The sequence below is a fragment of the Triturus cristatus genome, chromosome 11, assembly GCF_964204655.1.
Source record: "Triturus cristatus chromosome 11, aTriCri1.1, whole genome shotgun sequence".
NCBI classification, from domain to species: Eukaryota; Metazoa; Chordata; class Amphibia; order Caudata; family Salamandridae; genus Triturus; species Triturus cristatus.
The window spans coordinates 515,220,767-515,248,059 of record NC_140594.1 but is presented as its reverse complement, the minus strand read 5'-3'; the positions used below and the strand labels follow the sequence as shown (position 1 = coordinate 515,248,059).

General features: G+C 45.2%; 1 protein-coding gene across 1 annotated transcript in view; it reads left to right on the top strand.

Annotated features, from left to right (window-relative positions):
- The window catches only part of LOC146784498 (zinc metalloproteinase-disintegrin-like VLAIP-B), a 2,353,571-nt gene that overhangs the window by 487,406 nt on the left and 1,838,872 nt on the right, over positions 1–27,293 (top strand). Inside the window, exon 4 of the mRNA XM_085632965.1 lies at positions 1,464–1,638. Within this exon, the coding sequence (XP_085489091.1) occupies positions 1,464–1,638 (175 nt within the window). The remainder of the gene's footprint in view (positions 1–1,463; positions 1,639–27,293) is intronic.

Sequence of the window (27,293 nt, the reverse complement as noted above, 5' to 3'; positions counted from 1 at the left end):
CAGAAATCTTTTTTATGTCATTGCAAAACAAGATATGGTTCAAGAAAATTCTAAGCCTTCACTTCCACAAGGTGTCAGTCTTGAACCAGGGCACTAGGTCAGTTCTAACCAAGGCAAACCAAGGACATCTAGAAGGAAAGAAAGGACTTATTCAGCCCTGTACCCAAAGGATGACTGATTCAGATAATCGCTCACAATATACTCTTGGCACACTCCTGTGGATGAAAAGCAGCACTCCTGGCCTCAAACTCCTCCCATACTCCACTTCATCCATAACAGGTGGCCAAGAACTCCACAAGCACTCATGTAAGGTCCTAAACCCAGCCCACAAGCCGCACACTGGCCACCAGCTGACCAGCTTAGCGCAACCCCACTCACAATCCCACACATGTCAATGCAACCCACAGCCTAGCCTGGCCAAGCACTATCACTACACACTGTCCCAGCTCATCCAGCTATTACCTCTTGTCTCCTCCCCTCTGCAGGAACACTGCTCAGCTCTCACTCACTACATAATGAGAGCAAAACATGCTCACCATGACCCACAAGAAAAGGGGGGGTGCTGTTTGGGTCCGCACATACCTCCATGTCAGGAGAAGGAGACGGAAGTGCCTTACCAGCCACCGCACACGCACCTGGGCCGCTTCCATGGGCACAACTGTGTTCCACAGCTCTACACTTCCTGGGAAAAGACACTCCACGCAGCCTCTAGTCTGTTGTTCTTTACTCCTGTTCCTCTGGTGTAGCTGGTGCTCCTCAGCTCCTATCCCAGCTCAACTGCTCCTCTCCTGAAACTGTCTAACCATACCTTGACATCCTCAAAATCCAGGGCAGCTTTCAACCGGCATCCTGCACAGCGACCCTGCAACCCTGCGGCTTACTCGGGGTCACTGGGTCACCGCAGGGAGTCCAGGATATTCTGTGGCTCCCCCTCACTGCACCGATTTTGCAGGCCGCGGTGTAAAACACTAGGCAGGGAGAAAATAGAGTGCTGGGGCTGGGGCCGACCCGAAGGCCGTGGAGAACTACAGCAGCAGGGCAGTTTTGGTAGCAGCCGCAGAGATTAAGGATGTGTGACACCACCATGTTGCAACGCCTGCAAGCAGCAGTCCAATAAGCCAAGCTATCCGATCAAATCAAAAGAAAATTGCTAGCAGGATGGGGATGGAAATGGGTAATTTAATCTTGGTGACTATTCTGGTAATGGGAGCCTTTGCTCATGGTGTAAGGACTGCTGACTGGGAAGGCGGATGAGGAGGTGATACGCTTCTCATGTTTGACATCATGTTAGTGATAAAAACGTGTCTGCAATTCATTTGAATGAGTGATGATGCTTGCTTCACCTTGTTTCACACTAAGTTGATGTTTCCTGTCATTGCATCTTGCGAAGGAGTGGTTCTTTTTGGAGATATGAGTACATCTGAAAGAAGACATTTTAATTTTCTATTTATTGTGTTACACAGTGGATATTTCATGAACACAGGCCAGACGTATGCTATAGCACCCCTGAAGCCCACAGATAAGGAGCATGCAGTGTACAAGTATGAGAACTTGAAAAGTACACTCAGAATCTGTGAGGTAACAAACACCACTTTGAAAGTAAGCCCTGCTGATTTTCGTTCCTGGACTCCCGCTCAAGTAAGTGTTCCCAGTAAATACCGTAATATTGTATTGAATTATATGGTACTTATTGTGTAGCTTGTGAGAAATAATGACCTCAAGATGTGCCGAAAAGACACAAATCTATTGAAATAGTACATTTCTAACCATGCATCAGTAGAACATTCAGACCGGTACATAATGTGTACAGGCAGTGCACAAATCCTAAAAAGCAGAAGTGAGGGGACTAACCAAGGGGCATATTATCAACGGCCAGCGATAATTATCACTGGGCGTGCTTAGCGATAATTTTGTTATTGCAGGCTATCTCTGGAATTTATCGCCCTGGTAGTGCGTTATTAACAACGCGTTTCTCCAGGGCGATAAAAATTCCAGAGATAGCGAGGTTATCACCGTTTTGCAGGGAACATTGCTGGTTTTCCAGCGATGTTCCCTGCAAAACGGTGATAACCTTGCTGATACGACCCACAGGGTCGTATCATCATAATCCACCCCAATGTTAGGGATAGGTAAGTCTGCATTTTAGCAGACGCTAGTTTTTGGAGAAAACAGCGGTTTTCTCCAAAAACGAACGTGTGCTAAAATGCTGGGGCAGCCTTGTAAATATTGCGATGTGAACATCAGTGATATTTGCAAGGTAGTCCATCCGGGGTACCCCCAGTGACGCCCACTTTGCATCTCATTAGAGATGCAAAGGGAGGCGTTGGGAAAAAGGGTGCTAACATGCGATTATGCATGTTAGCACCCTCTTGTAAATAGGGCAATTGTTTTATCTCTGCTTTTTTGGCGTTTTAAGCAAAAAAAACAGAGATAAAGCCCTTGTAAATGTGCCCCCAAGTTAGGCAGTATGCAAGTGACATCATAGCACATGACATCACAGTGCATGACATTGCACATGGTATCACAGGAAGTGACATCACAGAAGTGTCATCACAACCCATGACCTCACAGGAAGTGATATCACAAGACGTTGCATCAGATCTCAACACCTAACACATATGTTTAGCTGGTCTATCATGAGTACCTATGAATGCATTACTATATTTAACAAACTATATTTTGCATCGGTTTATGGCAAAAAAATGTTGCAACTCCCGACACAAAATCTTGGCCTCAACTTATCCATTTTTTTTAAACTCTGCCACCAAGAATAACTTTTGTGTCGATTGACGAATCCTCGCGAAATTTTCAAAAAAGGTGGGGCGCTCCGCTCCGCTCCTTCCCTGAAAGTCTCGGGGGGATTCGTCAAGCGGGGGCTGAGAAAAAGGGGGGGGTCCCAAAACGCGTTTTCCCCATGCATTTTCCCATAGGACCTTTAGTCCGCGCTACAGCCCGAACGGCTCAACAGAAAACCTTGAAATTTGGCAGAGAGGTAGTCCTCAGGTCAGGGATGTGCCTTTTGCAGGTCTGGTGTAAATCTGTTCAGTATTTTCTGAGAAAATAGCATTTAAAAGCATATATATATCTATAGGCGCGCACCGTGCGCGTACGGTAAGCGCACCCTGCCGTGCACGAGCGCAATTCTGATTGGTTGTTAGATCTTAGTAAACATTCCAATCGGTCGAAACCAGGAAGTGTCGGCTGCCATTTTGTCTCTCGCAGTCCGAGGGAGGTGAAAAATAAAGGTGGAGAACATGAAAAGGGGGCAGGGTGGACAGTTCCTGACACCCTAGCCATTGTCAGGGGGTCCCCAAAGGACCCCCAAGGGCCATAAATGTTTTTAATACTTTTACGAAAAATCGCGGAGTGCGCTTACCGTGAAAATTACGCGAACGGCGTAACGTGGGCGCGCGGTGCGCGAAGCACACCGTGCGCGCACGGTACGCGCACGGTGAAAAACCTTAAAAAAAAAAAAATTTAAATAATAAATACATAACTTAGCATTTAAAAAACCGTACAAATTCACTGAAAAAACCATAGGTTTCACACACGTTATAGTTAGGAATTAGCATTTAAAAAACCTTGCAAATTCACTTAAAAAACCATAGGTTTCACACATGTTATAGTTAGCTGGGCATTTCACTCGTGAAAAACCAATGAAATTCCCCCGTTATAGTTAGGTCAGATAACTATAACTCGCGCGACCGCCACTCTATCACAAGGATGATGTCATCTGTGATGTCATGAGTAATGCCACTGACCATGTCATGAGTGATGTAATATGTGACGTCATGAGCACTGGATTGCGGGCGCGCGAGTTATAGTTATCTGACCTAACTATATATATATAAATATATATATATATATATGTATATATGTATATATTATCTACTGGCGGTCGCCAGTAGATAGTTATAGTTAGGACCGTGTTTCCATAGGAAATCTGATAATTCTATTTTGAATAACTTTGGCACAGGTTGACGAATCCTCGCAAAATTTTCAAAAGTAATGGGGCGCTCCGCTCAGCTCCTACCCTGAAAGTCTTGAGGTGATTTGTCAAGCGGGGGCCGAGAAAAAGGGGGGTCCCAAAACGTGTTTTCCCCATGCATTTTTCCATAGGACCTTTAGTCGCAGCTACAGCCTGAACGGCTGAACAGAATTACTTGAAATTTGGCAGAGAGGTAGCCATAAGGTCAAGGAAGTGCCTTTCGCAGGTCTGGTGTACATCTGTTCAGTATTTCCTGAGAAAATTGCATTTAAAAGCATATCAATATCTATACGCGCGCAGGGTGCGCGCACTGTGCAAGCCCTGTGCGCGCACCCTGCCGTGCGCGAGCGTAATTCTGATTGGTTGTTAGATGTCAGCAAACATTCGAATCGGTCGAAATCAGGAAGTGTCGGCCGCCATTTTATCTGTCGCACTGAAAAGGAAATGTGGAGAACGTGAATAGGGGGCAGGGTAGGGAGTTCTTGACCCCCTAGCCATTGTCAGGGGGTCACAGTAGGACCACGAAAGTAAAAAAAAAAGATTTTAATTTTTTTTAAAAACATCGTGAGGTGCGCGCACTCTGCGCGCACCCGGAAAAAACATTTAAAAAAACCATCTCTTTTTTAATTACTTTGCCACTCCCCTCTCTTTGTCAGGGAGTCCCTGAAGGTTTACTAAAGTAGAAAAAAATGATTTTTTATTTAAAAAACATCATTGGGTGCGCGCAGGGTGCGCACACCCCCCCAAAAAAATTGACAAATAGATTCAAAAAACAAGTTTTTGTGTTTAGATTTTAGGTGGCTCTAAAAAGAGCCCTTGAGGTAATGTAGGGACAGATTAAGAGAAAAACGAAAAAAAAACAAACAAAAAAACTATGGCCTAGTGCAAGGGTGCTCCTCAAATTTTCTCTGAATGAGATCAACACTGCTCTCACCCATAGTAATAAAAGTAGCACAATCCATGCAACGTGTACTCATCCTCCCAAAACAAGGACGAATATCCAGAGGTGTGTAAGAAGGTGAAGGCACCATCGCAGAAGAAGTGCTCGGCTGAGCTGCCAAAGATGTGCTTGGCTGAGCTACTGCAGATGTCGTCGGCTGAGCAGGTGGAGGGTTTGCTCCAGAAGCTTGACGAAAAGTCACAGGTGCATTTTCTCAACGTGCCTCATCATTGTGTGAATACTAAAAGAGTACTTCTTATTAGCATTCCCACGTGACAAGATGCGGTGACAAAGTATGCAGGTGACCTTTGGTGCATTCACCTTCTTTTGTCCCTCAGGAAAAGTGAAAAACTGCCATATAAAGGAGTCTTTCTGCTTCCTCTGCCTCTGTCTCTCAAGAGTGTCCTGTTCACTCTCAGAAGGTGGCTGGTGCTCTGCCATTGTCTCACAAAAACAGAGTAGCTCCTTCTCCAAGGGAATCAGAACTAATAATGAGGGGAGTGGGTGTAGTTTTGGAAGAATCTGGAACTGAAAGTACTTTGAACCAATGAAAAGTGATGTTTCTTGATCACATGACTTGCCATGAGGGGATTGGGTGTGGTGAAAGTAATGAAAACCAATTAAAAGTGTTGTTTTATTAATCACATAACCCGAGGTGCGCGCACGGAGCAAGCTCAGAGCGCGCACGGTGCAATTACGCATGCGCAAACGCTTACGCGCGCATGCGCATAAGTATTATGCGCGTACGTAACGTGCATACGCAGCACTTGCGCATGCGCGAACGTCAGCGCGCGTACTCTGCGCGTATGCGCGAGTGTAGCGCGCGGAGCACGTACGACGCATGCAAACGTATGTATGCATGCGTACTGGGTGCGCACTGCGAGCGCGTACTAAAACGTACGTATGCGTACGTATATAACGTACGCATGCGTACACAAAAAACGTACGCATGCGTACTAGGTGCACGCTGCGAGCGCGCACTAAAACGCATGTATGCGTACGTAGATAACGTACGCATGCGTACATGAAAAACGTACGCAAATGTACTAGGTGCGCGCTCTGTGCGCGCACCCTAAAAATTTATAGAAAAAAAAAGAAATAAATAAAGTGGACATAAGTTAATAGAAGATATTAACTATGCTGTTCAACTTTATCCAAATTCAAAGTAAAAAAAAAATGAGCCGCACCAAATTAAAGGATACAGATAATTTATAAATGTATACATATGGAAATTTTGTAAAAGAAATATATAAAAAATATATTAAATAATTCTAAAATTAGCATTTAAAAAACCTTTGAAATTCACTGAAGAAACCATAGGTTTCACACATGTTATAGTTAGGAATTAGCATTTAAAAAACCATGCAAATTCACTGAAAAAACCATAGGTTTCACACACGTTATAGTTAGGAAATAGCATTTAAAAAACCTTACAAATTCACTGAAAAAACCATAGGTTTCACACAGGTTATAGTTAGGTGGATATTTCACTCGTAAAAAACCAATGAAATTCCCCCGTTATAGTTAGTTCAGATAACTATAACTCACGCGACCGCCACTCTATCACAAGGATGATGTCATCAGTGATGTCATGAGTGATGCCACTGACCATGTCATGAGTGATGTAATATGTGACGTCATGAGCAGTGGATTGGGGGCGTGCGAGTTATAGTTATCTGAACTAACTATAACGGGGGAATTTCTTTGGTTTTTTACGAGTGAAATATCAACCTAACTATAACCAGTGTGAAACCTATGGTTTTTTCAGTGAATATATATATATATACTCACTGAAAAAAACATAAATTTCAGGCACATTATAGTTAGGAATTAGCATTTAAAAAAACCTCAGAAATTCGCTGAAAAAAACATGGGTTTTAGGGGTGTTATAGTTAGCTGAATATTTCACTTGTACAAAACCATTGAAATTCCCCCGTTATAGTTAGTTCAGCTAACTATAACTCTTGTGCCTGCAATGCACTGCTGATGACGTCACATATTACATCACTCATGACATGGTAAGTGACATCACTCATGACATCACTGATGACATCTCAAATGACATCACTGATGACATCACTCATGACATCATCCAGTGAATGTGTGTTTTTCTGAAAATCAAATATGTTTTATATATGTATATTTCAAGGTCGATGGAAGAATAAATGGGTATATCAGTGTCTAAATGGATGATTTTTTGGGGGGGAAATTGATTATATAACTGACTGATTAAGTGTATCTTAGTGAATACATGGGTTAGTAAGTAATCTTTATATATGTAAATATCTGCATCAGTCTCTCACTATGTGTATAAGTGGCTGCATGGGTTGGTGAGTAGCTACATAAGTGTCTATCTAGGTTATTAGTTGGTTTTTTGAGTATCAGTATGAGTGTCTGAGTGTCTGTATGGTTCGGTGGGGGGTATTACATAGTGCATAGATGCATGAATGAGTGACTCACTGTTTGTATGTATTGAAGACAGCATGTGTGCAGCACTGTATGGGTGGATAAGTGTGTGTATGGGTATGTTATTGAGTGAATGACTGTCTCAATAGTGTCTTAATGAGTAACTACATATGTTTTAAACTAGTATCTGTGAGTATTGGTGTATATATAAGTGAGTATATGTGAGAGTGAGAGATTGGAAGAGTTCCTGTATAAATTAGTCTGTGTTTCTATAAGTGATTGCTTAAGCGAGTAAGTATGTGTAAATTTCTGTAGCAGTAAGAGTGGTGGTGTGTGTATACCTGTATATATGCAATTTAATGGATGTTTGATACTTTGTTTGCATGTGTGACTATGTGTCTGAGTAACTCTATGGATGAGTGTCACTGTGTAACAGGATGTATAGGTGTATAACTACATATGATGAGTGAGTACTTGTATGAGTGACTGTATAGGACTGTTGGTGAATGAGTGGATATGTGTGTAGATCTTGGAATTACTGAATTGGTGTGTTGTAAGTGGTATTGCTATGTCCATTCATTTGAAAATGTTAGTTTCTATTTTTGAGTGTGTGTATCAAAGGTTCTATTATGGTGAGAGGAGGTCTGCCACTCTATCACAAGGATGATGTCATCAGTGATGTCATGGGTCATCCTCCTGTTTTTTTTGGCCTTGGGTGTCCTTGTGAGACCCCCTGAGCAGGCCTAGGAGGTCAGGGTGTTTCTACCCTGCCCCCTTTTTGTGTTTTGCAAGGTTTTTTGGGGGGTTTCTTGTGCCTCGGTTCTACCGAGGCACAAGATGGCTGCCAACACTTCCTGATTTGGAGTGGTGGCAGCCAATTAGAAAGTAGCTCGTGCACGCCAGGGTGCGCGCTGGGTGTGCATACGGTACGCGGATCCTCCGAGGCCATAGATATATATGTACTTTTAAATGTCATTTTCTCAGGAACTACTGAATGGATTTACACCATTGAAGTAAAAGGCACGAGTCTGAACTGAGGACTACCTCTTTGCCAAATTTGGTGTAATTCCGTTCAGCAGTTTGGGCTGTAGCTGCGGCTAAAGGTCCTATGGGAAATTGCATGGGGAAAACACATTTTGGGTCCCCTCTTTTGTCTCAGCCCCCGCTACAATAAATGGGAGTGTGATTAATTCTTTGCATGACTGACTAGGTGTGTGAGTAACTCTATGGATGAGTGGCGATGTGTGAGTGTCTGTATAGGTATGAGAGTGCATATGATAGTGCCATACATGTATGAGTGCCCGTATTGGTGAATGAGTGGATGTGTGTGTAGACCTAAGAATCAGTGACTGGGTATGTACTAACTGGTATTGGTGTGTATATGGTTTCGATAATGGTAGTCTGTATTTTAGAGTGGGTGTATCAGAGGTTATATTAGGGTATGAGGAGGTGCATCAGATTATCACGTCGATGATGTCATCAGTGATGTCAATGACCATGTCATGAATGATGTAATATGTGATGTCGTCATGAGCAGTGCATTGCGGTTGCGCGAGTTATAGTTAGCTGAACTAACTATAACGGCCGAATTTCTCTTGTTTTGTACGAGTGAATTGTCCAACTAACTATAACGTCCCTGAAACCTGTGGTTTTTTCAGTGAATTTCTAAGGTTTTTTAAATGCTAATTTCTAACAATAACATCCCTGAAACCTATGGTTTTTTCAAGGAATTTCAAAGGGTTTTAAATGCGAATTTCTAACTATAACTTCCTTGAAACCTATGTTTTTTGGGTGAATTTCAAAGTTTTTTTAGATGATAATTTCTAACTATAATGTCCCTGAAACCTGTGGTTTTTTCAGTGAATTTCAAAGTTTTTTAAATGCTAATTTCTAAATATGCCTATAGAGGTAGGACATGTGCAGAAAGAAGAATAAAGGTGCAGAAAGAAGCAAGAGAAATGCAGAAAGAGGCAACAGAAGTCCAGAAAGACGAAGAAAGGTGTTGAAAGAAGCAAGAGATGTGCACGAAGAACCAACAGAGGAGCAGAAAGAGGCCTTGTGGAAAAGTCATCCTGTGACCCCAACATTTTGCTGACGGGTACTGGTGGTAATAACTGACTCTGACTAACTAGGCCTAGAGCCAGTGCTATGCTAAAAGACACTTAGAATACAGTGAAAACACCTACATACTCTAGGGAACACTATGCCTTGGGGTACCCCTGTGATTGGCATGACCTCCTCTGTAATGCCCTAGTACATAATAGGGGGATTAAAACTACCTCTAAGTCAGAGGTGCAGGAAGATGGTTCTTTAAGTAGTAGTCACGTTTGCAGAGTGGTGGAAAAAGGGTGCTGGGCCTCCAACCAGCGCTCAGGAATTCCGCTGCATAGGACTTAGAGGAGGTACCAAGAGGGCTTCTTGGCCCCCAAAGTCTCTTAGGAATAAATTGGACTTCATCCCCCATCCCGTAGTCTGCCAGGAGGCACGTTTGCAGAGTGGTGGAGAAAGGGAGGCATGTCCTCCTTGGATGTCTTAGCAGTCCCATTGTGTGGGAGTTACTGGAGGTAACAAGAGGGGTAGTTGGACCCCAATGTCATCCTTGGGGGTCAACTACCCCTCCTATTACCTCTAGTAAATTCCACACAGCAGGATTGCTAAGTTCTCATAGCAGGCTACGCCCCCTTTGCCCACCACTCTGCAAACGCACTCCCTGGTGTGCTCATGGATGGGAATTGAAGTCCCCTTCGCTGCTGGGGGTCCTTTAGGGGCCAACTAGCCTACCTCTTACCTCCAGTAAGCCCCACACTGTGGGATTGCTGAGAGGTGGACAAAGGCCATGCTCCCTTTGCCCATCACTCTGCAAACACGCCTCCTAGAGCTTTGTAACTTGGGTTATAAAGCCCCTTTCATTCCTGATGGTCCCTGGGGGCCAACTAGCCCACCAGGTACCTCCAGTAAGCGCCACACACCTGGATTGCTGTGCAAATGCAGCTCCTGGTGCACTGCTGCTTGGGGTATGAAGTCCACTTGTGTCCAGAGGTCCTCAGGACACAAGAGGACCTCATCGCCCAACCACCAGTGCACCAACAGGTGTGTTTGCAGAGTGGTGTAAAAAGGGGCGTGGCCTCGGACCACCTCTCTGCAACGCAGCTCTGTGGTGCATACTGGAGGTACCTGGTGGGCTAGTTGGCCCCCAGGGACCCTCAGTATTCAAGGGGAATTAATTCCCCAACTTACAACGCGCCACAGGACACATTTGAAGAGCGGTGCAGGAAGGCGGCGGGGCCTATGGTGAGATGCCGGCTTTTTTCTTTATCTTATTTTTTTGGAGGGGGGCGGTGTGGCCCCCCTTCTTTTACCATTTTTAGGGCCTTGGGGACCCCATCCCCCAGGGCCTGACCCCTTTTTATAGTTTTTTTTTAAACCGTGAAGGGGCCATGTGGCCTCCCTCCCGAGGCCAATTTCGGCCCTAGGGACCCCATCCACCAGGGCATGGCCAGACTTTTTTAAATTTCATTATTTACTTATTTGGAGGGGGAACGCATGGCCTCCTACCTCAGGTCAATTATGGCACCGTGGACCCCGGGGCCGGCCTTCCCATGTTTTTTAAAACATTTTTTAATTAGGGGGAAGGGGGCCATGTGGTACCCCTCCCGGGCCACTTCTGTCCCGCAGGAACCAATCCCCCAGGGCTTGGCCAGCATGTATTTTTTTTAGGAGGGGGGCATGTGGCCCCCTCCTTAGGCCGATTATGGCACCAGGGACTCCAATCCCCCGGGCCGGCCTTTCCGTTTAAAAAAATTAATTCATTACAGGGGAGGGGGGGCGCATGGCCGCCCTCCTGGGCCACTTCTTACCCCAGGGACCCATCCCCCGGGGCCTGGCCTGACCATTGGAGACTGTGGGGGGAGCCCTAATGCCCCCACGGTCCCGCCGGCTCCCCGCCTCCTGCGATAGCCGGCATTGCTTTTAAGAAAGGGGAGCTGCTGACATGCAGCCCCCCTTGCTCAAAAGCAATCCTGCTTTGCTTCATTGAAGGTGCAGGGTAGCAAACAGCAATGTCCCGTGGTGGGCATCCCGGGACATTGTATGAGCCGGCCCTAGGGGGGGCGGTCCCCAGGGTCATTAAGGGCTCCAGGAGGGGGGACACGCAGCCCCTCTCCCAGCATTGCAATGCCCTGGGTAGGTGGTGGTCCCTGGGGCTGGGGGTCCACTACAGACCCCCGCATTGAAATGAGTGTTTGCCCCGGGAAGGTGGTGGTCCCTGGGGTGTATGGGGGGCTCTTGCCCCCTACACAACTTTTTTTTTTAAACAGAGCCCCGGGACGGTGGCGGTCCCCGGGGCAGCGGGGGGTCGCGGGCCCCCTCAAATTAATTACACATAAATTAAATAAGCCCAGGGGAGGTGGCAGTCCCCGGGGCTGCGGGGGGCCGCGGGCCCCCTCAAATTAATTACACATAAATTAAATAAGCCCAGGGGAGGTGGCAGTCCCCGGGGCTACGGGGGGCCGCGGGCACCCTCAAATTAATTATGCATAAATTAAATAAGCCCCAGGGAGGTGGCGGTCCCTGGAGCTGTGGGGGGCCGCTGGCCCCCTCAAATTAATTACACATTGCCCCCGGTACCTGACTCACCCGGGGGCTTCATTTTTTTTGTCCGGATTCACACAGCCAGCGTGAATTTGGCCGATTTTGTTTTTAAAACAAAATACTTTTTGGGCACTTGGGGTCCTTGTGGGACCCCCTGAGCAGGCCTAGGGTGTCAGGGTGTTTGTACCCTGCCCCCTTTTCCTGTTTTTTAACTTTTTTTACTCTTTTCTTGTGACTTGGTTACCGAGTCACAAGATGGCTGCCAATACTTCCTGGTTTGGAGTGTTGGCAGCCAATCAGAGTGAGGCTTGCGCCTGGGAGGGTTCGCGAACCCTCCTCGGTGCTCAGATATTGAAAGTTTTCTTTTTTTAATTTCTCAGGAACTACTGAACAGATTTACACCATTTAAAAACAAAGGTCGCTTTCTGAACCAAGAGCTACCTTTCTGCCAAATTTGGTGTAATTCCGTTCAGCAGTTCGGGCTGTAGCTTTGTCTAAAATTCCTATGGAAATTAACATGGGGAAAAAGCGTTTTGGGACCCCCCTTTTTTCTCGGCCCCCACTTGACGAATCACCCCAAAATTTTCAAGGCAGGAGCCAACCGGAGTGGGCCATTAGTTTTGAAAATTTTGCAAAGATTCATCTAACGCCACCAAAGATATTGGCGATGGAAAAAAAACACTTTTTGAATAGAAATGAGGTCCTAACTATAACTACCTACTGAAAGATATATATCTGGGTGTATCTGTGTGCTTATTATGTTGGTGGCAGCCAAGGCACTTTGGCTGACATCGGCCTCCCGCAAAGTGGCGATGACTTGGGGTGCACAGAGTTGGTGGCAGTCGAAGCACTTTGCCGGACACTGGCCTCCCGCTCGTGGCGATGACTTGAGCTGCACTGAGTTAGTGCCACCAGAGCTGAGCTGGCTTGACCGCATGTATGCCAAAAGGTAGCTGGCTGTACAGACATGACTTCTCGGTGTGGTGCAGCAGGATGCACTGGGGGTACTGTGCCATGGAATCCAGCGATGGCTGAGGAGGTTGCTCAGGCACGTGGTGGGCTCTCTTGGAGACATGTCGGTGGCAGCAGGTGAGCATTAAGGTCTGGTTGCGCAGGGTCGGGCAGTCATCGCTGGGCGGCGGACTGGTCTGGGGACCAGGGCTGGGATGCTTGCAAAAGATGTAAGAATCATCCAAACTGCCTGAGAAGTTTGCGACGACATTAGTGTACAGACCCCGGTGGTCCAGTTTTGCCTGCACATTATTGGAATGCGTGTAGTTTCTGTTGCAGTGATTGCAGTGATTGTGTGCAGTGTCGGCAGAGGGCATAAGTAGTAAATGTGTGCAGTCAGTTGCCCCCAACACGTGCAGGAAGCCTGCTATGACGTGATTCCCTTGCTTGGTTTCCAGCTGTTCCTGCGCAGTGTGGGTGAAGTGAACATGCAGGTGTATTAAGCTGAAATGAACCGTGGTGCTTACAGGTGTGATAAATCCAGCATAATGAGACCGTAACAGAAGTTTGTGTGGTTGTAACGTTCCTTTTCTTTTCTACGAAGGTTACAATTCAGATAGAGTCGCAATTGCAGATGACGCAGTCCAGTAGGCAACAGACAGTGCTACCAGTGCGGCCCGCCCGGACCACTCATCATCGCTGGCTGCGCACACGCTGAGTGCTTCAGGTACCACTAACTCAGTGTAGCTCAAGTCAACGCCACGTGGCTGTGGGCCCTTGCTGACCGCTGCCTCCAGCTCACACTGCGGTCAGCAGGGCTCACTATTCAAGATTAGTGCTGATGCAAATTGTGTAAGAAAGTATAATCGGTTAAGAAGACCAAATGCTCAGTCAATGCCATGTGGCTGTGGGCCCTTGCTGACCGCTCCCTCCGGCCTACACTGCGGTCAGCAGGGCTCACAATTCAAATTCAATGTTGATTCATTAATTGCATAGTCCAGTGGACAACAGACATTGCATCCAGTGCGGCCCGCCCGGACCACGAATCATCGCTAGCCGCGCACATGCTGAGTGCTTCAGGTGCCACTAACTCTGTGCAGCTCAAGTCAATGCCACGTGCCTGTGGGCCCTTGCTGACCACTGCCTCCGACCTACACCGCGGTCAGCAGGGCTCACAATTCAAATTCAGTCTTGATTCCTTCATTTTAGAGTTCAGTAGGCAACTAACTATAACGTCCCTGAAACATACACTTTTCGACAATGTATTCCATACAGATGTCATCTTTTGTTCCATACGCCTACAGTGCGGTTAGCAGGGCTTACAATTTGAATTGAGTCTTGATTTATTAATTGCAGAGAGAATTGTACTCTATGTCCTCGGATTTTGTCAAGAGCAAGTGACAAAAAGCATTCCTTGATGTCTGTGCTGACTACTGCCTTCCATCTACACTGCGGACACCAGGGCTCACAATTCAGATCGAGTCACGATTGCACATGATGCAGTCCAGTAGGCAACAGACATTGCTCCCAGTGCGGCCCTTCTGGACCACGCATCATCGCTAGCTGCACACACGTTGAATGCTTCTGATGCCACTAACTCAGTGCACCGCAAGTCACTGCCATGTGGCCTTATTGATGCAGAATTAATTAGGCAAAGCACATTGCTGCAGCCCGCCCGGACCATGCATCATCGCTGGCTGCGCACACGCTGAGTGCTTCAGGTGCCACTAACGCTGTACAGCTCAAGTGAACACAACGTGGCTGTTGGCCCTTGCTGACCGCTGCCTCCAGCCCACACTGCGGTTAGCAGGGCTGACAATTCAGATATTGTCACGATTGCAGATGACGCAGTCCAGTAGGCAACAGACATTGCTACCAGTGCGGCTCGCCCGGACCACGCATCATCGCTGGCTGCGCACACGCTGAGTGCTTTAGGTACCAATAACTCTGTGCAGCTCAAGTCAACGTCACGTGACTGTGGGCCGTTGCTGACCGCTGCTTCTGGCCTACACTGTGGTCAATAGGGCTCACAATTAAAATTGAGTCTTGATTAATTAATTGCAGAGTTCAGTAGGCAACAGACATTGCTCCCTGTGCAGCCTGGCTGGACCACGCATCATCGCTGGCTGTGTACACGCTGAGTGCTTAAGGTGCTACTAACTGTGCAGCTCAACTCAATGCCACGTGCCTGTGGGCCCTTGCTGACCGCTGCCTCCAGCCTACACTGTAGTAAGCAGGGCTCACAATTCAAATTCAGTCTTGATTCATTAATTTCAGACTCCAGTAGGCAACTAACTATAACGTGCCTGAAACCTACACAATTTGACAATGTATTCCATACATATTTCATCTTTTGTTCCATACGCCTACACTGTGGTCAGCAGGGCTCACAATTTGAAATGAGTTTTGATTTATTAATTGCAGAGAGATTTGTACTCTATGTCCTCGGATTTTGTCAAGAGGAAGTGACAAAAAGCAGTCCTCCATGTGTGTGCTGACTACTGCCTTCCAATTACACTGTGGACAGCAGGGCTCACAATTCAGATCGAGTCGCAATTGCAGATGACACAGTCCAGTAGGCAACAGACATTGCTTCCAGTGCGGCCCGCCCACAACACGCATCATTGCTGGCTGCGCACACGCTGAATGCTTCAGATGCCACTAGTCAACACCACATGGTTGTAGGCCATTGCTGACCACTGCCTCCGGCCTACACTGCGGTCAGCAGGTCTCACACATATCCAATCCAATCCTGTCCTGCAAGGACATGCCATCATCGCTGGCTGCGCACACGCTGAGCTCTTCAAGTGCCACTAACTCTCGACACCGGACGTAACAATGTCACCTCAGGCAGCAGGAATATCCCGAAGGGACATTAACAATTTCTTTACATCCGCACGCTCATCTCTGGAGCCCCTACCTCAGTGCACCACAAGTCATGGACCCTTTATGAAACAATCTTTTGGGTGTGATTTAAGATCTGGTGCCCCTACCTTAGTACACCACAAGTCATGGACCCTTTATGATTGAATCTCTGTGTGTGATCCGATGATCACTGTTGTAGCTGTTGCCAGCACCAACTATTCCCTGAGGGCTGCGTTACACTCACCTTACACGCATCCAGCACAGACTTCACTGGACATGTGACCCTGGTAATAAAAAGGGGCTGAGCACACATGCCCATAGCCAATTCCACTATCTATCTATCTAACTGTGTCCACATGTTCATTATGTATGCATGATGGCCCTGGTCCCTTCCACATTACATTGTGCTGTCAACTTTGCATGCAACCATGTTACCTCTGGCAGTGGGGAAGACCTTGGTTATGTAATTTTTTCTAGGCCATTCTATGAGTACATTGGTAGAGACTGGATGATTAGAGTACTCCAAGGAGAGTGCATAGTGAATTTATAAGTGCTTGGGGATTGGCGGAGGGATTGTATAAGTACATATGTTGGCAGGGCCTAACCCCCGAGCATGAGCTTGGCCCTAATTGGCTGACAACCAGTAGCAACCCCGGTGGAGCGTCAGAATTGCAAACCATGCCTCAGGAGAGCTGACGCTAGGCATTCTCATTGTGGTATACTGCATTTTCATTCAGTGGATACCCTCTCAGGTCGTTAATCTCTAGATCAAGGAATTCTGACTGTTGGGTCCCTTCCACTAGATCCCCTAAAGTGAGCTACTGGGTTCGTGGAGCACCAGTAATTAAAAGGCCCAGAATCTTGTCTGCAAGATATTCCGAGCCCCACAGTTGGATCATTGACATACAGCGGATAGAAACTATGGAATTCTGTAAGCGTAAGCGGAGTGGGCAGAGCCAGCTTACGCCAGTCAGGGGCGCAACAAGAGCCAAATATCGGGGGAGGCTAATAACATTTTTTGGGGGGGCTAATTCTTCCAGTCATAGGCAGAGTGGAGATGCAGGGGCTCTAAGAAGAGGTGAAAACACAACAAAGCCTCATTTACAGGTAAATGGTATTTTAAAGACCTGTGAATTACTCGGGTGCCACGCTGAGAGCCGTGCATCCAGCGCGTTCACACTAGGGGTGCGCGCTGAGAGCCGCGCCCCCAGCGCGTTCAAACTAGGGGGCCGTGCTGAGCCCAGCATTAGGATCGACACTCCAAACTTTTCTAAAAAAAAAAATGGTCCACTTCCATTAATTTATATTCACCCCGAGGACCCCATCACCCGGGGCATGCCCAATTCTTGAATGTTTTTATTAATCATTAGGAAGGGGGGCCGCTAACATACCTCTTATTTTGGGAACTTCTCAGCAACTACTGAATGGATTTATACCATTTTTAAGAAAAAGTTGTTTCTGAATCAATAACTACCTTTTTGCCTAATTTCATGTAATTACATTCAGCAGTTCGGGCTGTAGCCTTGGCTAAAATTTCCTATTGGAAATTGATTTTTTGACTTTAATTTGTTGAATTTTTCAACAACTACTGAACAGATTTACATCATTTAAAAAAAAGGTCGTTTTCTGAACCAAGCCTACTTTGTTACCACATTTGGTGTAATTCCGTTCAGCAGTTCAGGCTGTAGCCTGTAATAAAATTTCCTATTGAAATTAACATGGAGAAAGCTATTTTAGGGACCCCCCTTTCTTCTCAGCCTCCGCTTGACGAATCACACCCAAACTTTCAGGATAGCAGCAGACCTGGATAGACCTTTTTTGGGGAGAATTTCACGAACATTCGTCAAACAACGCCAAAGTTATTAGCAAATCAAAAAAATATTATCCTATGGAAACTAGGTTCTAACTATAACTACCTACTGGTGACTGCCAGTAGGTTATATATAGAGAGATTCCACAGAGATCGGTGTGATTATGAGCATGGAAGAATTTTTACATTTGCCCGAAAATTTGATGCACTTAAAGCTGACAATAAAGGCAACAAACAAAGGGCTGATAATGGAAGCCAATACCGAGATTTGACATCAGCTTCAGAGGGAAGCTCAACAGTGGAAAGCGAGCCAGAAATGGAAGCTCGCAACAAAACAAAATCAACCATTCCCCGTAGACATTCTTTAACTGATGAAGTCGATTTTTTATGCATGGAGCGCCTCCAATCGCTCAGGCCGAGGAAACAACAGGCCAGCGGAAATCGAGGAGGAGCAAAAAACGGAGAGAGAGAAGAAAAGCCAACAGGAGAAGGAACCAACAAAAAACAACAAAAGAAACAACCGAAGAAGTATTGGAAAAAGTAAAATATACTACAACGAAAGAATGCAGTGAAGCGACCGTGATAAATTTGACGGATATGACTCTTAACACTGCGGAAACACAACTACTGGCTTTAGGGCTCTCCTTTTGCCCAGAAAGCTCCTTCAACTATGCCAAATCCAGGGTCGACATCTATAAAAGTGTCAGGAAATTGAAACTTAGGAAATTCCATGCTCAGTCCAAAAAAGCATCAAACATAGAAGTATCTTCCACAACGAATATAACATCAACGCAAAAAAAGATGGAGAAAGACTCAAACATAAATCAGGAATCGCAGGAACTAGTAAATACTTTCTATCAATTATTGCAGGAGGGTAATCAGACCAGTGAAACTCCAGAGGAAAACCTACAAAATACTGCAATTGAGCCATGTAAGACATGTCAGACTCCCTTTAAACCACCGTCCACATTCTACCCTCTATTAATGAAGGACTCTATTGATAGTTTTCAAGAGCATGTTTTTTCAGATTTAAAAAACCTTAATAGATCGGCACAAAAAGTGACAACAAAGGCCAGAAAGAACATAAAAGAGCTACAATACCATCAATTAATGACTAAAATAAAGAACACCAAAGAAATAGTAGTAAGAAACGCCGACAAAGGCGGAAACGTGGTCTTGTGGAAAAGAAAAAATTATTTGAAGGAAGCAATGAACCACTTGGATGACAAATCTTGTTACGGGAAAAGTAACAAAATGACTTGGAATACAGTACAATCAGCATTTTGTGTCAAACTGATGGCCTCGAGAGAAATGGGCCTACTAACAACGGATGAGTATAAATATCTGTGGACACAAAACCCTTCAATCCCTATATTGTACTTTATACCAAAGGTACATAAGGATAAAATAAATCCACCGTGCAGGCCGATTATATCAGCCAAAAATAGCATATTTGAAAAAACCTCCAAATATGTGGATTTCTTTTTACAAGAACATGTTCAGAAACTGGCCTCTTATATTAAGGATACAGGGGACTTTCTGACCAAAATAAAAAATATCCAATGGCATGACGATTATCTTTTAATTGCCTTAGATGTAACCTCACTCTATACATCCATCAAGCACAACGATGGGCTACGTGCCTTGAAGTACTACTTGGCAAAAAGGGGACCCCCATATGCAGAACATAACAAAATGATAATTAACATGGTTGAACTATGTCTAACAAACAATATATTTATGTTTCAAGATGTATTGTATCAACAAAGGCGTGGGGTGGCGATGGGGGCCAGCTTCTCTCCCAGCTATGCGTATTTACACATGGGCTCGTGAGAGGAGCTGGTTCTCATGACCAAATACACGGAAACATTTGATAACAATGTTAAATGTTGTTGGAGGTTCATTGATGACCTGTTTCTGGTGTGGCGTGGTACGGAAAAGGAAGCAAGGGAGTTCATTGATGCACTCAACGAAAATGATTTGAACCTAAAATTTACTGCCAGTATAAGTAGTACTAATGTAGTGTTTTTGGATGTTGAGGTGTATATAGACATGGGGAATGTGGAGACCAAACTACATAGAAAACCTACGGCAGGGAATTCAATTTTACATGCCAGTAGAGCCCATCCTAATCACCTAATACAAAGCATTCCTTATGGTGAGCTACTGCGCATAAAACGAATTTGCAGCAATAGTGAAACCTTAAAGACAGCACAACAGGAATGTATTAGCAGGTTTAAGGAACGAGGTTACAGCAATAAATGTTTAGAAAAAGCTTTAACTAAATGTAATCTGGTTGACAGGGGAATGTTAATAGACAAAATACCCAAACAAGCTGCCCCTGACGAAACTTCAGATAATTTTAGATTTATTCTTGATTATAATCGTTTGGAGGGAGCAGTGAGAAAAATCATTAATAAAAACTGGTATCTCATTAAACAGGACCCCATAATTGGAAAAACAGTCCCTAAACACCCAGCTATAACATATAGGAGAGGTGTATCCATGAAGGACACGTTAGTAGACAACGATCCATGTGGTATGCCAGCCAAGGGATCTTGGCTGGCGCAAAGACATGGATTTTTCAAATGCAAGGTATGTAAAGCCTGTCAATATGGGGTCTTTACTACCAATTATTCTACACCCTTTGGTGGACCAAACAATGAGATTACCAAAGCCTTGAACTGTAAGATGGATCATGTGGTATATGTGTTGGAGTGCCCATGTAAATTAAGATACATTGGGAGCACCATTTTACCGGGGCACAAACGGGTGCTCCAACACATACGTGCCATTAAGAATCATGACCAATCATACCCGGTAACACGCCACTTTCAGGAGAAGCATGAAGGTAACCCTAAAGATCTTAGTTATTTCCTCATTGATTCGGTCCCGAAAAACAAAAGAGGAGGTGAGAGGGAAAAATCACTTACCTTATTGGCGATGTATTACATCCTAAATTTAGACAGTAAGCACCCCAATGGGCTGAATAGTTCGGAGGAACTTCATGCAAGTCTCTAAGAGTTAGGACGTGTGCTATGGTTTGAAATGGGTCTGCTATGTCTCCCCCTATTGGCAACCAGATTTATCTAATTAATTTTGTGAAAGCCAAAACATGCTAGACATTAGTCAAAAATACAAACATGATAATGAACTTAAAAGCCGTTGAAAATAGAAAGAAACATACTGTACATAATAGACTCCCTCTATAGTCTTTCTTTTTTAACTACCAATTTTTTAAATCGGCACAATTTGCACATATATATTTTTTTCGTTTATGGGTTTTAAGGTTTTACACCAGCACTTTTTTGCACAAAAATATTCATCAATGGAGAAGTTATCTAATGTTGGTTAGGATTTATTGCAACAGAGATACGTTCGGGTTGGACTGGAGATAAAAGAGCAAATGATTTAAAATTAATGGGCAATCAATGAATAAGATAAAATAGGGATAATTAAGAAATCCCAGTGGTACAAACAAGAAGATCTGACAGCTGAGAATGGATGGCAGGCTGCAAAGAAGGGATTCATCCTGTGATATGTTGATGGTAACTTTACCCAACACAACATTACACTATTGGAATGTCCAGTTATTTATACTCTTTTATATACTGATGGAGATTTTATGACTATATTTATATGGGTCTTATACTGACGTGTATTTATTTATGTCTGTATTTATATTTATATATATTTATATATTTATATATCTATTTTAGTATATTTATATATGAATTTATTTATTTATTTATTCAATGTATGTCCACATCGAATATCAATTATGAAGTAATAATTGGATAAAAGCATTGCCCTTACCAATATGCAACCCAATGTATTTATACAGTGCAATTTGCACCAATAATTAGCAAATGGAACGAGTACTTAATGTGTCGCTGGAATTTATCCAGGACGAAATGAGCCACTGAATTTCTAGTTCATGATTTTGAAATATATTTTTACAAAATACAGTATATATTTTAGCAAGTACTCAGCATTGTTTGCAGAATAATCATGTGATATAGAATAGTCCAATCAGAATGAATTATACAAAATTGAAAGAAAAAAGTTTAACCTTTAAAACGAGATACCATTGTAGAACCGCGTCATGTGATCAAGTCCCCAAGAAGGGATGAAACGCGTTATGGCTGCCGTTTGTTTGTGATAGCCATCCTGAATAAAACAAGAATAAGAATCCTGTGGTCCGTGCTCTTTCTATCATGGCTGTGAAGAAGCACGGGGAAGAAGAGTGCTTTGTGATATATATATATATATATTTATATATATATATATATATATATATATATATATATATATATATATATATATAGATATATAGATATAGATAGATAGAATGACAGACAGACAGACAAACAGAAAGACAAATAGATAGATAGATAGATAGATAGATAGATAGATAGATAGATAGATAGATAGATACACATATATGTGTGTGTGTGTGTGTATATATATATATATATATATATATATATATATATATATATATATATATATATATATTACCTACTGACGGTCGCCAGTAGGTAGTTATAGTTAGGACCTATTATCCATAGGAAAATCGTAACATTCTATTCCCAATAACTTTGGTGTCGGTTGCTGAATCTTCATGAAATTTTTAAATTCCGGTCAGCTCCTATCCTGAAAGTTTGGGGGTGATTCGTCAAGCGGGGGCCGAGAAAAAAGGGGTGTCCCAAAACGTGTTTTCCCCATGGTATTTCCCATAGGAAATTTTAGACATGGCTACAGCCCCAACTGCTGAACGGAATTACACTAAATTTTGCAAAAAGGTAGCCCTTGGTTCAGAAAGAGCCCATTTTTTTTAAAATGGTGTAAATCCGTTCAGTAGTTCCTGAGAAATTCAAAAAATAGTGGTCAAAAAATTATTTTCCCATAGGAAACTTTAGACACGGTTATAGCAAAAACTACTGAACGGAATTACACCAAATTTGACAAAAATGTACTGCTTGGCTCATAAAGCAACCTTTTTAAAAATGGTGTAAATTTGTTCAGTAGTTTTTGAGAAATTAAGAAATAAAGATAGTGATATCTAGAGGCACGGTGGATCCGCGCACCCTCCCGATCACGAGCTTTATTCTAATTGGCTGTCAATACTCCAAACCAGGAAGTGTTGGCAGCCATCTTGTGACTCGGTAGAACCAAGGCACAAGAAAACAGAAAAAGAAACGTGAAAAACAAGAAAAGGGGGCAGGATAGAAACACCCTGACCCCCTAGGCCTGCTCAGGGGGTCCCACAAGGACCCCCAGGGCCAAAAATTGCATTTAAAAAAAAAAAAGAAATCTGTGAGATTCGCGCACCCAGTGCGAATTTTGGCCGAAAATTTCGTTTAATTATAGCCCCTGGGTGGGCCAGGTCCCGGGGGCAATGTTTATATTCAAATGGGGGGCCCAAAGAGGCCCGCCAGCCCCAGGGACCGCCACCCCCCTGTGCTTTTCAAAAATATTGGGGGGGGGGCTCCTCTGGACCACGTGATTGCAGAGCCTCTCCACTCAATATAGTCCTGCTGGAAGCAGGGGGAGATGGAGAGATGCACGCAGAGGGGGAGACGGTGGAGTTCGGGCGGTGAGGAGCTGAGCCGCACACAGACCCCAGCCTCTTCCGGCACCTGGGCTGCACGAGAGATCTCGTGGTGGCGGAGGGCGCCTCTCCCCCGAGCCGGGACTTCAGGGAGGGTTCGGGGAGCTGGGTGAGGGTCAGTGCCGGCTGAGGTCCCCTCCAGCCAGTGCCAGGTTTGTGGGAGAGGGAGTTGGTGGTGCTAGCTGAGAACACTTCTCCCATCCAAGCAGAGCCGGGTCTGCAGGAGAGGGCTCGGGGTGCCGGTTGAGGGCTCGGTCAGGGCTGGTGATGCTGGTCCCCTTCAACATGATCAGGCACTGCAGGAGAGGGCTCGGAGTCCTGATGAAGGGTACCTCTGTCTCCCTTCCAACTGCAGCTGGGGCTGCAGGTGGAGGGGCTCGGTGCGGGCTGTGAACAGCACTCCCTCCTCCAACCAGTGCCAGGGCTGTAGGGGGCAGAGCGGGGGCTGCTGGAGGGCTCGGTGCGGGCTGATGTTCCGCTCCCCTCTATCTAGAGCTGGAGCGACAGAAAAGGGCCTCAGTGCAGGTGGAGGACTCGAGGTACGGCCTGAGGGCAGCACACCATTCCAGCCAGTGCCGGTTGAGCTGCAGGACAGTGTCGCGGTGTGTCTGAGGGCACCCAATCCCTTTTGTGTATCGGAACTGGGGATGCAAGAGAGGACTCAGTGCACATTGAGGGCACAGCTTCCCTCAACCCGAGCTGGGACTGTAGGTAAGGGTTCTGGCTGCCCTTTGAGAGCTCGGGTGCAGATCAAGGGCAACGGGACCCTCCTATCTGTCGGAGCCGAGGCTTCACGAGAGGGCTTGTGATACTGGCCCAAGTGAGGAGGTGAGGGCTCAGCATATCGCCCGAGGGCTCCGAGTGCAGACCGAGGAGGTGCAGCCCCCCTGCTAATTTTTGCCCCCGTTCATTTTTCTCCGTGACTTCTCTCCTCGATTTCTTCTGTCAGGTCTGTCCTCTGTCCCCAAATCTCACTCTTTCTTCTCCCTTTTCTCTCAACTCCTGCCTCCATCCATATTTCTCCTCTTCTCTAATTTCGCTCCTTGTCGACTCGTCTCCCCTTTCTATTGTGTCCCGGCTCACTCCGTTCCGTTCTCTTTTGTCCGTGTTCCGCCTTGCTCCTTAAACCCCTTCCATTCTCTTTTTACTCCTTCTCATTTCTGTTTCTTTAATTTCTGAATGCAAGCCCCCTGCCACTGCTCACCAGCCTTCTTTGCATTTTGTGAACAGACTGCATACAGATATGCACGCACACCTGCATTCTCACACACACCCTGACGCACACACTGTTCCTTTTCGCTCCCCGCTCCTTTTTCTTCTGTCGAAAAACTGGCTTTATCTTGTCTGTTCTCTGCCACTTATGTCTCTTCTCTTCCATTTTATTTCGAGATATTTTGGCGCTGTTCTTTCGTCTCAGTGGTCTTAAATGATGATGGCTAAGGACCATAGATTATGCAAATGTGGAACCTCTCTCTCCCCCTATCTGTCTGCTTGTCTCGTTCATTCATGTTCTTTCCTTCTCTTCTCTTTTCATTTCTCTCTCATAGAGTTCTCTCTGAGCCTTTCTCTTTTCTTCTCCTTTTCCTCTATCTTTCGTAGAGTTTTCTCTGAGCCTTTCTCTTTTCTTCTCTTTTCCCTCTATCCTTCTGCGCCTTTCTCTTTCCTCTTTCTCGCACACTCTCTCCTTTCTGTACTGTTCTCACTTTTCCATTTTCTTTTCATGACCTTCTCTCTTTTTTTCCCTTTGACCGGTCATTCTCTTTTCATTCCTCTCACTACCCTCTTCTCTTTCTAGCTCTCACACTCACGCGCACTCTCGTATACACAGCTCCCAATCACAAACTACGTTCGCTCACTGTGGCAGACTTTTTCTGTTGCATTCAGACTTACTCCTGCACACACTGCGATCTTCTGATCAGCCACAACAGATCAATACGTTTTAAGGCATAGGCAAAGTGAGCAATTGCCCACAGATCACCTTTTAAGCGCCCCCCTTCCAAAGTGATCTATTTATAATCTCCCCTTTGTCTGTTTCACTATATCAACCCCTTCACTATCCATTACATCTTAAGGATCTTAGTGTCCCAAAGTGAAGACGTATATCAACTGTTTTTAAGACGGAATGTAATATTTTGGACTTTGTGCAGAATTTATTTAGCACAAAATGTATGATGAAATTCATGGTGGCTCTGAAGAAGGGCCCCAAACTTTACTTGGCCTAGGGCCTCATAGCCTGTTATAAAGACACTGCCAAAGGTGGCCCTCCAGGACCCTGGAATACCTCACCAGAGGGCTCCCACCCCTGTGCCAGAGACTCTGCAGTAGAAGGAGGTGAGTTTAGCTGAGACAGATAGTATAATGGAGAGGTGTGGTGCAGATTGAGAGGTGTGGTGCAGCAGCCAGGGCAGCTGACTTCGGAGCACAGGCTTCACGGTTCGATTCTGGGCTTTGGCTTCAGCTCAGCGCCATATGTCTCTGGGCAATAGTTCATTTAATTTCCACAAGGGCTCCCAGCGCCTTGAGAACTGTAAGGGTGAGTAGTTTGCGCTTTACAAATACGTTTTATTGCGCTGCCCTTGCCTCGCACAACTATAACAGGCTTTGCAGCTTTTGAATGAACCAGGGTCCGTCCTGTTGGAATTCAAACCTGCACCAGACAGGTTACTGTTTGATTTCTTCAGGGCACTCAAACCCACTGAGCTACATCTCTGGGAATTAAATATGCCAGAGGAAAGGTGCCTGGACCGCCCAAGATTACGTAATGCCAAAATACAAGATTTCCCATTCTTCTATCCTCTGATAGTGGCGTCCTGAAAGTAAAGCACATATCCCAAGAGAAGAAAATTAGACCTAAAAAATGCAGATAAAAGTAAGAGTTTGAAAGTAAAGATTACCATCAGGGTGTGGGGCGCCCCCTTCAGGAAGTTGAGCCTGTACACTTCTGTGTAACTGTGCGTGGCCTTGCGTCCTTGCCTTTTTTGCGTACTTGTGAGGTAGTCACTCACAAGCGCTACGGGGAAACTTTAATTAATTCATAAGTACTTTAGAATGAACCTATTTTGAAGCAGGGCGGGTGCGCAGAAGAAACATATAATTCACACTCTCCAGGCGGCCAGGCTTCCTTGAGGATGCCCACGTAGTCACGAGGAAAGCGTGCTGACAAAAAGTCCACCAAATAACTTTATTCCAAAATTTCAGTAAAGTAGAACTTTATTCTATTTTTCATAAAAAATCATAAAAGTGGACATGATGAAATTAGGCAAACAAGAAAAGTAGGAGGTCTAAATCCCAGCCACCACAGGTTACAGAAACCAATGAATAAAACATGTTATCATTCCAATATCAAAGGATTTTTTTTTCTCATCCAGGGCTGCACAATGCCAGACTCACGTGGCTTATTCATGGAACTGGAACAAGTGCACCAATGAGTGACTGCCCTAGCACCCACACGTGAGGCGAAGGCAAGTGATTATGTGGCTGTCTCAGCGGAAGCACGAAAGAGACGCCGAGGGCTGGAGAAGACAATTAAGCGAAAGCCCCAAGCGGGGTGTCTCGAAAACAGCAGTGTCGCCGGGATCATTAAGTGCCTGTGGGAGGACCCCTGCTGGGGGCCGCATCGACCCTGTAGATGAGCAGTATGGATCGCGTATTGGTACAGAGTGCGTACTGCAGAGGCGGCTGGGGGCCTGTGCGTTGGGCACCAGGGCTGTGCTACCATTCAGGAATACGCTGAGACGCACTTAGCCTCGTGCTGTACTTGCATCAAATGAAAATAAAGAGTTTTGTTTCCTATACTTCTCTCGAACCCTCCAGTGCCGGAGCCCGGTAATAACAGGTGTCATAATTACCCTCTCTAGGTATGCTAATTAGCGCCACTCGTTTGTTTTGAGTTGCTTCTAATTCATTTTCTTGTTTCCCATGTAGTTCTGTGCCACAATCATGAATGAATGGCTGAATGGGGGCACTTGTTAGCCAGGGAATATGGCCAGAGTTGTCTCATACTCCCATCAGGCACAAAAGACCACTCAGAAAGAGTACCTGTGTTGGAGTAACAAAGGAGTATAGTTGTTATATAAATGCTGCATGTCTTATCGTGAACATTGGTTTGTGAACATCAAGAGGGGATAAC